This window comes from Pygocentrus nattereri, chromosome 26 (assembly GCF_015220715.1).
Source record: "Pygocentrus nattereri isolate fPygNat1 chromosome 26, fPygNat1.pri, whole genome shotgun sequence".
Lineage (NCBI taxonomy): Eukaryota > Metazoa > Chordata > Actinopteri > Characiformes > Serrasalmidae > Pygocentrus > Pygocentrus nattereri.
Genome location: NC_051236.1, coordinates 26,681,859 through 26,695,000, shown reverse-complemented (window position 1 = coordinate 26,695,000; position 13,142 = coordinate 26,681,859). Strand labels below are relative to the sequence as shown.

The 13,142-nt window shown below is 38.7% G+C and overlaps 1 protein-coding gene across 2 annotated transcripts in view; it reads left to right on the top strand.

The window, feature by feature from the left end:
- tprg1 (tumor protein p63 regulated 1) overlaps positions 1-12,865 on the top strand; it is a 35,811-nt gene extending 22,946 nt beyond the window's left edge. For both annotated transcript variants that reach the window (XM_037534784.1, XM_037534785.1), the window contains 2 exons: positions 8,110-8,263; positions 10,467-12,865. In XM_037534784.1, the coding sequence (XP_037390681.1) occupies positions 8,110-8,263; positions 10,467-10,661 (349 nt within the window). In that variant the 3' untranslated portion in view covers positions 10,662-12,865. The remainder of the gene's footprint in view (positions 1-8,109; positions 8,264-10,466) is intronic.
- Positions 12,866-13,142: the final 277 nt, after the last annotated feature.

Genomic DNA, 13,142 nt, shown 5'->3' with positions numbered 1-13,142 from the left:
TCCCAGAATTCTTGAAACATTGAAGAAGACATGTAAGAATACTTTGTGGTGTTTACATGTTATTATAGTTTACAGTAGGTCAATCTACATTGTTTTAGTTATTACCGTGTGGTAAATAGCTAAACCTCCTGATAAGAGAAGTGAGTCTGAACTATTGAATGCTAGTGTACATCTAGTTTCTGTACTGGAAACCTTCCTTTCATGTCCCACCCCTGAATGTGAAGTATGCAGTAATTGTTTCTGGCCTTTCTCTGCATCAGGCCTTAATTCACCTTTCTCCCATTTCTCTCTCTGTGCGGGGGCTTACTCAGGGTGGAGCCAGCCGGGCCTCAGCACTTATTGTAAATGCTCTGAAAGCTCTAGAGTAAACAGCAGGAGAAACAGTGGCCTGCTCCTGTCAGGCTCTGTGCATCGCCCCAGGCTGTGTGTTTGCTCCGGCAGGAAATGCTCCCCTGTAAGGTGTGTTCTGCAGGGTGGTGGTTTTTGTTAGACTACAGCACACCTCCGCATGCTACACACACCGTGCACACAGCTCTCCGCCCATGGCAAACACGCTCCAGCGGACTGCCATGTGCAGGAAAAGGGAGTTTGTCTTCATGTGTGTCTTTAGAGGCTGATTTATCAGCATGTGCATTGCTTCTTTCTGTGTACACTGAAAACAAGGCCTTGCCTATCAGTGACAGTGTGAGAAATGAATGAACACATCTGTTGTTAAACATTGCGTAGGTGAGACAAATGCATCTGCTGCTTCTAAGGTCAAGTGACTTAAATTTCACAGCTGTCACATCCGGTTATTTTACAGAAGAAAGGAAAAATATCCTAATTTTAATGTAACATCACTTTTTTCTGAGTGGTTGAGGCCATTTAGTGATTTAGGCTGTTTCTGTTGGTCCAGTCATCATTAAATGGTCACACGGTAAAAAAGGCAGTATTTGTTATTTCAAATGGGTCATTTTGGACAATTTTGTTTTTAAATATGACAAAAATGTTAGGATAATATCTGCAAACTACATACACTAGCCAGACGCTTTTATTACAGATCTGCACTTTGTAGTAAAGATCCACCTTTTGCCAACAATTTATATTAATGCATATCCTACTGAAACATATTTGGTAGGCAAAGAGCTTTTTTGCATCATGAATTAATGCAGCAAATTTGTTCCTAACAAAAGTTTCGAACAAAAGTTAGTGGTCTGCCATAAGTATTTGCCAGACTTTTTCACGGATAATTGTTGACCATAGCAATTAAATAAGGTTGCATTGCTAATATAAAGAGAGAGAAAAGATTGAAAAATAATGTCTTTTGATGCATCATGTGTGTTATGGCTTTAGAGAGAAACATATGACAGTGAAAAATGAGACAGATGCTGTACACCCATTAACTGAAACAAGAGCACAGCATTTGGGTGGAAATGTGCAATAACAGAGTGACAGGGAGACGAAGGAAAAGCAGAATCGGTGAGAGAGAGAATGGCAGATAGGGCTGACACAGGCCTGCGGCTGAACAACTTGTTGACTCTTTAGTGAGAACACCACACTGTGCAGTACTTTACCTGGAGCTCAGTCTGTCTGTGAGAGAGGACGAGCAGACCTGAGGGCCTAGCTGCCAGAATTTAGCCTTGATGAGCATGTCCGTTTCAAATTTTCTCTTACCTCAATTGGAAGTGATCAACCAAAACTAGCTGGCTTCTTTAGTTTTGCGCTGGTGCAGCAGTGGAGCTGATGCTTAATGAATAGTCCCTACTTTAGCATTGCCAAAATCTATGGGAAGACAATGTGGGTCTGAATAATGTGTAGCTGTCAGGAACCATTGTCAAATAGAGTGAAAAAAGAAAAACATTTGCAAATAAAACAAAGAATCTGCTGGAATTCTCAAAAGAATAGACTGACCACCCCAAAGTCCAGACCTCATTACTTGGATTATAAAAAGCAGATGTTAAACCAGCATTAAAGACTTAATGCCAGCCTTTTACTGAATCTCTTGTTATTTTTAATGAGGATGTGCACATATAATGTATTTCAGCTACGATAAAGCACTCCAAAGCTCTCATATCACTGTTATCATGTGATAAAAGCCAAACTGGACCAGTTTGTGCTTTTAAGCAAGCATAAACTTATCAAACTGGGGATGAAAATGGGGTGAGGAATGCAATCAGAGCAAGAGCTGTGCACTTGCCCTGATTGCATTCACTTTATTTAGATAGCCCATTGTAAATGCCTAACCCTAACCTTAACCTCACTCTGGTCATGAACATCTATAGATTTATTTAGGTGCTTCTAAATGAAGTGGAATCAAATATTTTACCACCAACTGGCCGCCGACTTGAAATTGAGAAGACAGTGACTCTTTCACTCTGGGTTAAAAAGGCAGCTCTTCTGCTCACATGGTGTACATACACATCTCTTTTCTCTCTCATTGACTGCCATAGCCTGATAACTTCACCAGAGAAGCAAATTTCACATATAAAACATATACTTTGCTTGCCAAAATATCACTTTATTGCCAGGAGCAGTGCAGAGGACTGACTGATCTGGAGCTTTCAGTTCTGGTAAGATTATCTGTCTCTAGGAAAGAAGAGACGTTTGCATAGAAATATTTGCATATAATGCTTTGACTGTGCAGTCTGAGGCAGGTTTGGGTTCTTTCTGTGGAAATTCAGTCATGACTTCACACTAATTTAAGAGAAATGAAAGCATTTCACTTTTCAGAGAAACTAACTAAGGGTTGACAGAGGAAGAACAAATCGTACTGTTAAACTGCCACCTCTGACATCATCAGCTTTCATCATCAATGAAGAGGCTTCACCACAGAAAACACACAACATACCTCAGCATTTTAAAGGGCCCATGTCATGAAAAAAAAGCTGCTCGTTCACATATATCCACCTATTGTGCCTTCAGCAGTTAGGCCTGTCTATTCATAGTGAAGTTATAAGGTATGTTTTAGACTGGACTGCTTTTTGAATGAAGCAAAATATAGGACGGCCAATCAGAAAAGAGCTTATTTACATCTTAAAAGTTTTGAAGGAGCAGTAACAAACACTAAGGGCATTTTCAGACTTGTCCTGAATATGCACCCAGGACTGATCCTGGGCTTGTGTTGGGGGCCAAATGTACTGAAATTGCAGTTATATTAAGATTAATTGACCCTTATTAATCCCACAATGGGGAAATTTCACCTCTGCATTTTACCCATCCGTGAAGTGAAACACCACATACAGTCTAGTGAACACACACACACTAGGGGGCAGTGAGCGGTGGGCAGCCCAATCTGCAGCGCCCGGGGAGCAGTTTGGGGTCAGGTGTCTTGCTCAAGGACACCTCAGTCATGTGCTGTCGGCTCTGGGGATCGAACCAGTGACCTTCCGGTCACAAGGCTGGTTCCCTAACCTCCAGCCCACGACTGCCCCCACACTATAAACCCACACAAATGTCAGAAGTAGGAAAAAATCTGGGGAAAAAGTACATACTGGAAAAATGTAGGACTTTAACATTGTGGAAAAAGAGAAATTGTGCAAAAGTCCTGTACTGTGTCAAATAGTACCCAGTTAAACCTGAAGTATGAAGCCAAGATATACTTGAAAGGAAGTCATAAAAAGTCTTATTGGCAACTAATGAACAGTACTGGTGCTTGCACAAATAAACTGGCATAGTTCTGATTAGTTTCATTTTACAGGCTTGAATATTTTTAAAAATAAGGAATAAAATGTGTGGTAACAAAAAAATAAACAAGGACATGCAGCATCATTTATGCAGAAGACCAGAACTATTTTTGTGCTATTGGTGCCCCCTTGTGCATAATCTTCAGTCTGCTGAATGTGGATGAGTGAATGAGCTGTAAGTGGACCAGCTAGTGGGGTAGTTGCAAGCCATGTCCATGAGGTGTTTCAAATGTTTCAGAAAAGAAAAATGTCATGACCTATGAAGTATTCGATGTCAATACAGATAGAGAACAGTACAAATCTTTAAAAAATGGTTTTAGTTCATGTAATCATGGGATTCAATGTGGAGTCAGTGGCCTCAAGACTACTCAATCAGCAGTAATGTGATTTGTTCTCAACTGACCTTAGAACAGCTGTAGTTATCCATTATGCTTAGCTTTCAAAATGACTTTGACTTTCATGTACAGGTATGCAACAAACACACTATAGGCTTATATATGATATACCTATGATATACAGTACTGTGCGAAAGTTTTAGGCTTCTAAGCAAATTTTTAAAAATTGACCTCAGCAGTGACTTTATCACAGTATACATTAGAATAAAGTCACATTCATAATTCAAATATACATAAAAATGATAAAAAGTAACAAGAATTTCTTGGGTTCATATTTTTCCAAAAGCCACAGAGACTTGTTAATATCATCAATTTACTGAGGCACTGATTGGTCAAACCAGGAGCTGCTTTTTAACTACATATAATACTGGGCTTCCTCGAGGAGAGGCTTGGAAATGGTTAAACAAACACAATCACATCCAGAAAATCACTATAATATATAAATATAAATCATTATTAATTATTATTCTATACATTTTGTTTATTCTAATATTAACACCTTTCTCAGCAAATAAACACAAACTACACAAATACACAGATTTTGAAAATGTGTCTTGGGTGCCTAAGACTTTCACACAGTACTGTAAATATGCCAGTTTATGAGGGCAGATTATAGATCATGCTTGTAAAATGCAAACCCCAAAATGTAGTTTTTATTTAGACTACTCATAATGTTGTAGTTAAAGAAGCGAGTTTATTATGTAGACTGACTCAGAATGAAATGGTAACTCAGACTTGTGTTATCTACATATAACTTATTAGAACAAGCACAAGTTCACTGTTAACTACCATATTGATGGTGTAATGTCATTTGAAGTAAAATCAACTAGTAGATGACATCATATTAACTGCATGAGTGTCTGCTGTCATCCCTGTTAGCTACAGCGAGGCAGAGGCAGGCTTTTTGACGCGTTTTGAAATGTGTGCGCTTACAGTAAACACTGAAGACTGAGAAATGAGAGACAACAAGAGACAGAGGTAAAAAGGTAAATGTGAAGTAAAATTAGTGTAAAATAAATAAATAAATAATACTGTCATTTGGTTTTGTATGTAGGTTTCAACATGCACTCCTTTGCTGGAACTAGATGGTAAGACTTTATTTGGAGCGGTCCTTGGGTTTTTAATAAACTGTTAACAGGGTATCAGTAACACATCAACAGTGTATCAGTGAAGTAAAGCATCTGAATGCACTGAAGTAAATATCTTGAAGAGGTTCTGTTGATACATTACTTACATTTAGTAGATGTTCCTTTATCTTCCTTACGCAAAACCTAACCTTACCCCACTTTACCCAAAATCTAACCCTAATCCTAACCTTAACCTTAACTCAACCCAAAGCCTAATCGTAATGCTCATGTTTTGACATGTTACGGAGAGTCGACTGAGCGTTATTTTCATCTAAAAGGACCATTCAAAATAAAGCGTCACCAAATAGATAACTGTAGTGAGTTAATAAAATAAATCAAATTACCACTGAAGCCAAATGAGTTATGTTACAGTAATAGAAAAAAAAGGTTTGGAACAAATGTAAGGAAAATGCATGTAAACATTATGGGCTAAAAAAATTGAATTGTTTATAACTGGCAGATTAGAAATTGGCAGTTGGTGTAAAGCTCATAGTCGCTGTGTTCATTTATATTATGCAAAGTATGACATTTTTTTTCACAAAATGGACCTTAATAAAATGTTGGTCCTAGTTACAGCCCTGAGAAAAGTAGCAAAGTATCCTAACAAAGTTCTCAAGTATTTTCCACATCTGCAGTTTAATGCTGATGATGAGTTTTAACCCTTGAGAAGAAAACAGAACGTCATATGAACCAGCATGACTGAGCAATATTATTTGAAAGGCTTCCCAACATTTGTTTGGCCTGGATAGACCATACTAAGCCTTTGAGAGATGCTGTCCATCTACAGTATAAACTGTAGTACATAAGCACAGTGGGCAAGCTCTTCTGACTTGCTGTGCATCCTATAGACGGTTACAGAAATCAGTGCCTTCCCCAGGTATGATCGATGGACAAAATGTAAATAGTGTATTGTGAAAGATCCCTGTGAAAATGGAAGGGTGCCAGCGTAATTTCAAAGCCTGAATGTGAAGAGGTTTTAAAGCTGAGTGTTTGCTGCCAGGCATTCACTTGTCTTCTGGGGTTTCATCAGCCTGGAAAATAAAGACGTGGCCTCCAGGCGTTTCATTAAAATCTATTTACTTAAAATGGCAAAGAGAAAAGCATGGGGAGTGAAAGCAAATCTGATGAACATGGGGAATTGCCTTTAAGCTTAGTAAACATCAGATTGGCCCGCGCATAAAGGAGGCACACTAGAGAGGAACGGTGCCCGTTTTGGCAGTGAGGGAGCTTTGTTGGAGGGAATGACGGGGTTCGAGAGGTCAAGCTGACCTATTTGCGGACAGCGCGTGTAAATCAGTGAGCAGATAATGCGGGCTGATGTCAAACGCTGGCGGACGTGTTGCGCGCTCGCTCCTCATTATGTGCACTTGGATGTTTTGCATTTTTATGCATGCCTGGCAAATTCAAACCCACAATAGTTTAATCTCAACCATGTTTACGTAAGAACAGTTTGATTTAAAATGCTTCACATTAAATATCTGACTAAATAAACACCGTCATCCCATCTCTTTGTTTGTTTATTATATTATGTTTATATGAGATCATACAGAAAACAGAACTAAGCCTATGTTTTTCTCTGGCAATTCACTTGCTGTTTAAGTAGACCTAAGCTGTTATAGAAGCTTTAAGCAAATAACACAACACAGCAGTGTCAGATATCTAGTTGGCAGCAAAGTAGACAAAACAGGCAGCATACTATTCTTCTTATTTTAAGAATAAAAATATACAGTACTTTTAAAATGTTAGATACTCTTCATTTGTTTAATATTAGAATGAATACAAGCAATATTAATTCAGTAGATTGGAAGTAGTTCCTTTATGTATGTCATTGTGCTTGTTTACTCATTTCTAAACCTCTCCTTGTGGTGTCCCAGTATTATTTGTGGTTAACATCTAACGATTTGGCTAATCAATGCTTTATTCTAATAAATCAACTGATGGAATTTGATGATAAATGTAGTTGATGGAATTTAACACATCTAAGCAATGATTTAAGGCATTGAAGAGACATCTGGAATCATAATATGTCCTTCAAATGAGTTTTTCTTTCTTCAAGAAAAACATACTTATTGCCAAAATAAACAGCTTTGAATAATGTGCTTATGTGCCTAAGACTTTTGCACAGTACTGTATATTTACCAAAAATAATAGAACTTAAGTAAAATGATATAACATCTGTCTACATTTTTTTCTTGCCTTTACTATGGTTTTTATTCTTTTTAGAAAACTGGCTTTCAATTTTTCAAAGTTCAGGCTTAGAAGTTACTTGCATTTTCTGCTTCTCATAAGCCCAAACACATTCAGTGATACAGGAGTCTGGGGCTCGGAGGTGGCCAGAATATGTAATCTCCTCAGAAAAGCTTCCCTAACAAAATGCATACCTTGCTTAATGGCTGTTTTGACTGCAAAATAAATGAAGGGTGATCTCTGACTTTTGTATGGAGCCCTGCTGGGGACATCCTGTATAAATAAAAATAATGCATGGCCACGCCTTATTAACACGTGGGAACTAAATCCTAATGCATGGCCATGACGCAGTAAGGCGTGGGAACGAGATTGCGTACCATACCGTACTAACTTGTTGCCAAGACGTAATCATCTCATTCTCATGCCTTACTAAGTTGTGACCATGTATTATTTTTATTTATACAGGATGTCACCAGCGGGGCTCCATACTTTTGCAATTTATATTTTGTGCGTGGCAGGCCTCTTTTGTGGTTCTATTTATGTATATGCATGTGTGTGTGTGTGTGTGTGTGTGTGTGTGTGTGTGTGTGTGTGTGGGGGGGGGGGGGGGGGGGGGGGTTGTGTTGTGACAATGCCGCGTGAGAAGGCATTCAATAACTGTATTCTTGGCTAAGATTAACAAGGTGATTGTTACTGTGTGTGTGTGTGTGTGTGTGTGTGTGTGTTTCTGTTTTTCAGGCGTGAGGGAGAGGGGGTGCGAGTGTTCTGGGACAGGCTCAGGGAGCCCTCTTTCACATCTCGTTGGAACCCTTTGGCGGTTGACTATCCCTACACTACACTGACCTACCACCCTGTGCGAAACATCAACGACAAGCTGGCCAGAATGTGTGAGGTGCGCAGACATTAAGCAATGCATAACCACATGGACTATCTCAGGCCTCAAGTCATTGATGTGAGGCCCTTCCTGGGATAGTGTTAAAGCATCTGCTGCTTTTGATGAACAGAATGAGTCAGCCTTGCTCAACGTATGTAGCAGTGTGAGAACATTTGTGTGGGTGGACTTTCTGCACCAGCCTGTATGTCATCTTTAAGGAATCTTTACCGATCTTTACCAAAATCTGCTTCCTTTTATCTCCTCATCAGCAAGTAAACACTTAATCTTCAACCTTTAATTCATCATATTACATCTCAGTTAAAATTCAAAAGGCTAGGATTCCACAACTAATAGTTTTGCATGCTACAAAAGAGAATAATTTAAAAGCAAAATACACTGGGATATGTGTTAAATCTCAGAAGGATTCATTTTTTATGAGTTTTAATTATAACTTATTCCATAACTATTCTGCAGTAGGTGATGATATAGGTTATACGCTTAATATTAACAGAGTTTTTTTATGCAAGTAAAGCACTGAATTTCAAATGTGAACAAAAAGAGCAATAAAACATAAAACCAACCATCTTCAGCACCACACCCTTTCCTAATCACTGCCCTAGTGTTTACGCTTCATCTTTTTAGCAACACATTTTCCATATATGTGCAGTCGACCAAAGCTTTTTAACATATTTATAGGCTGATCTGTGCTATTTTCTTGCTGTTGTTTTATTCTGTTCTTGGCATTCTGTGAAGTAAATAAGATTAGCCGAGACTACTGCATCACCGCTGCTGGAATGTCCCTATAAAGCAAATTGACCACTACGGTATTTTAAAGTAGCAGACAAAGCGAGCAGGCTGCTGTATAACTGCTGCCAAAATAACGATTACTGGAAAAGCAGGAAAAAAATATGCTGGCAGAATCAAAACACAGTCTAATGTACACGAGTGAAATGGCCGCTAATGGCTTTCTGAGGTAGAAACACTGAGAACTTTTTTGTGCTTTGTAATATTGACCTTATAATAATGTCAGACTAAAATATGCAAAGGTCAGGGGACAGTAAACATAAGGGGTTTATTTTGTCAAAATTATTTGTCATAATTATTTTTCCTTTTTTTTATCTTAATTAGTAAAAAAGGCCAAAATGAAGCCTTGACCTGTAGTAGCATTTGTAGTATTAAAAGCTCTATGAAAAATTCTTGTTTTTCCCTGTAGTCGTTTAGTGCCTTTTGCAGATTTCTAAAATGTCTCATGATTTTTGATTGTTACTCTACACCAACAGGCATGGAAAACTAATATTAACCAGTAATATTATACCAATAATGTTTCACCACCACCTCCAACCACTTATACTTATCCACTTAACCACATTCAAGTTTCCCCAAAACCACATTTTATGCAATTGTTTACAATTCACAACTTTTTTAATCCACACTAGTTTAGAGAAGAGAACCATCAAATGAAAAGTTTTACTTAAAACCTGCTCTTTATATCAAGTAAGACTTTATTAAAGCAGAATGCACCCAGATTATTTGGTCTTATTTTTAACTGAACTTGACATTACTCTGAACATTTTAAAAGTAAATGTTATCCCAAACATTTGATTGACAGTGTATCTGTCACAAAATTGGATGTGATATGCACTTAAAGTTTTTTTATAACAAAGCCAATGACATCACTGGCATTACTATAGTCCTACCTAGAGAGCGTTTAGGCTTCTCTTTCAGCACAGAATCTAACTGACAGCTGCTCATCCCTACAAGCCAGCAAGCCCTGAAGAGATCACACGTCTTTAGCAGCTCATGATGACAGTGGGTGGGATGCAGGGGCCTGTGCAGGTGACCCCGCAGATCACATAACTGCTCATTTAAAGAGGCAGGGTGTCAAAGCTCCTGGCCCCAATCCCATTCCACACATTCCACCACACCCACAGAGGTGAGCAGCAGGTTGAACGAGAGAGAGAGAGGGAGAGAAGGAGAGAGAGAGAGAGAGACAGAAGGAGGGAAGCGAGAGGAAAACATACATATAGTGAGAATGTTTTGACAGGCATCAGAGTGCCAGCCCACAAAATTAGGGCTGGTCTGACCAAGTACTTTTGGGAAATGACACTCCTTGATATCATGTTTCCATTGATCTCCTTGATATTACTTTAGATTACAGGAAATGGCATCAGGCTAGAAATATCAGAGACCTAATGTCCACGTGTCCTCTTTTTTCCCTTAGATCCACACCTTCAGAGAGCAGCTGACCGCAGCAGCGCAGAAAGCCCATGCTCGGAATCCGGTTCCAGGAAAGGCTAATGGAGTTTTGGTTCTGAACCAGCCAATCCTCATCGAGGCCTACGTGGGGCTCATGTCTGTCATAGGCAACCAGAACAAGCTGGGCTATTGCCTGGCTAGAGGAAACATTGGCTTCTGAACAGAGGCGATAAAAAGAGAGGTTTCTGAATCTGTAAAAAGTTGAGGTTTATATTCTTGCAGTGGTAACAAAACCTTGTATCTTTGAAATCTTCAATCTTTAAACAGGGACTGATCATGGCCTCACAAGGCCCCTCTGGGCACAAGCTTCTTTGGAAGAGCCTCCCCTGCCCCCAGCCACACACTCTGACAGCTAGCAAAATATAATGGAGAAAAAAGTAAACCTGAAAATTAACTTCACCTTTGTTTATGTGTGCATTCTCAATTAAAGCTGTGCTGTGTAAGAATTCTAGAACAAACTTGTAGATTTCTGAGTTAGATGGTTATTGATCACTCTTTTAGATAAAACAGTATACCATAAAACCAGCTAAAATGACAATTTGAGTTAAGTGTAAAAGTGTGGCCAGGACCCAAAATTTTGTTTAACAATTCTAACTATAATATCTAATAACAGCTCAGCCAGTTTGCATTGAGGTCCATGTAGTTACTAAGTAATAAGCCTAAGTATGCAATAAGCCTGGGAATTTGAGGTGGTAATATGAAAACAAAACCAATAGAAACTAGCACAGAGCCATCAGTTCAGGACTGAACAAGAAACAGATACCAAAATTGCCATAAGCTCACATATTGTCACATATTGAAAGTGCATAATAAAAAGTAGAATTCCTGTAAATGAAGAACAGGGATAGAGTCAAACTGATTGCACTAACTAATAAAGTTCTTCATTGTTCCTTCTTAGCGATGGGAATGATGGAAAAAAATCACCACACCATACCCATACAGCTAAAGACTGCTGTTTAGTCTAGATAGTGGCCTCCTATCCTGATTCTAGAGAGGTAACTTCCCACAGAGCCACACCTGCTTCAGCTAATCAACCTCTTCCCAAGTCCCTGATTGGCTAGATGAGATGTATTAGCGCTCAGTAAAGGGCGGGGCAGCTTATTAGATACATATTGGAGCTAAACTCTGAAGGTAGCTTTCCAAAACCAGTGTTGGAGACCACTGTTCTAACAACTCTCTCCAGATAGAATTTCACATACCTCACCTTTAAACTGAATAGAACTCAAGATTGAAGTGAGAGAAACCAGCAGTAACTCAAAGGGAAATAGTCCAGTGTAGCTGAAGGACTAACTAGAAAGTGGCAAACAAAAAGATTTCAGGACAGCTAATTAGTTCAGCTCAGTTGGTATCCAACACTGAAATGATGCTCCAAGGTATCAATACTCACTTCTGTTTGTGTACTGAAGTTATTTCACCCCATGAAAAGATTTTTTTGAAGCTCTTATTTCACTCTCTGAAGATTTCAAAGTATTTGTATCTTGAACTTTCATATCATTATGGCTGTCTAGGCATGAAATTCTCTGACTCCTCTGTCTTCGCATCTGATGTGACACAATGCGTTTTGTTACAAATCAAAAACTGAAAAAAGAAATGCAAATTACAAAATGTTGTGTGTTATTACACATTTCCACCAGAGAGGTCTCTAAATCCCCAAAACCTACATAGTGCAGCTGTAATGTGCAATAGCCTCTTATGTCATGCACAATGGGGCTTTTAATTTTGTTGAATTTTCATGATTAAAATAGCATTGGGCTTGCTCTTTGTGTTACTTATACTTGCAGGAGGTGGCAGCATATAGGCTGAGGGGCCTTTATTTCTTTTACTTGATCATTATATGTCCCCAGTTTTTGAGCCACCTCCTACTTGTGGGCCTCGAAGGCCCTTGGCAGTCAGAGGCCCCTGGGCACTGACCTGGTCAGTAATCCATCCGTGTTTGGATATGGAAAAATGTTCTTATTTTCACTGTGAGATAATGTAAGAACATTTTATTTCAAATAATTTTGGACCACATCTATTGGTCCATTCATCATGAATTACAAGGTTTAGAAATGAAAGCATTTTTTTTTCATTTAAAAAATCTTTATACATTTTGCTTAAAGTTCTGTTTGATTGTGGGCATGTTGTTCATAGTTCTGACTGTAAACAGCTCCAAGACCTCAAATCTAAAAGCAATGCCATTACTGGCATCTCTCATTCGTGACACTGTCCACTTTCTTGTCAGTAAAAAAGCACTGCAACTTATTTAAGGTGTGGTTCTGTCTGTTGAAACTGGCTTTCTGATGACTTCATATTTTGTCATTAGGATGTTCTTTGTAATTGGATTGTAATTTGGATTTGTAATACATTTTAGGTCTGACCTCCAAAGGTTGTCATTTCCTTGAGATGAGTCATTGCACATAATGAATGTAACCTCATTTCACAATCCTCTGTAAGTTTGTAAAAGATTGGATGTGTTATCTTACATGATTTTGTGCCTCTGCATGTTTTATCATCAATGGCAGCAGTCCGGTAAATTCCTGGTGACCGTTATCGAGGCATTAGAAACAGAAATATTCCTGATGGTACTTCATTACTCTCCTCCTTGTCTTCCCTTTCTTTTCTTCTCCACTAGAACCATTCTGTCAACAACCCCCCCTCCACT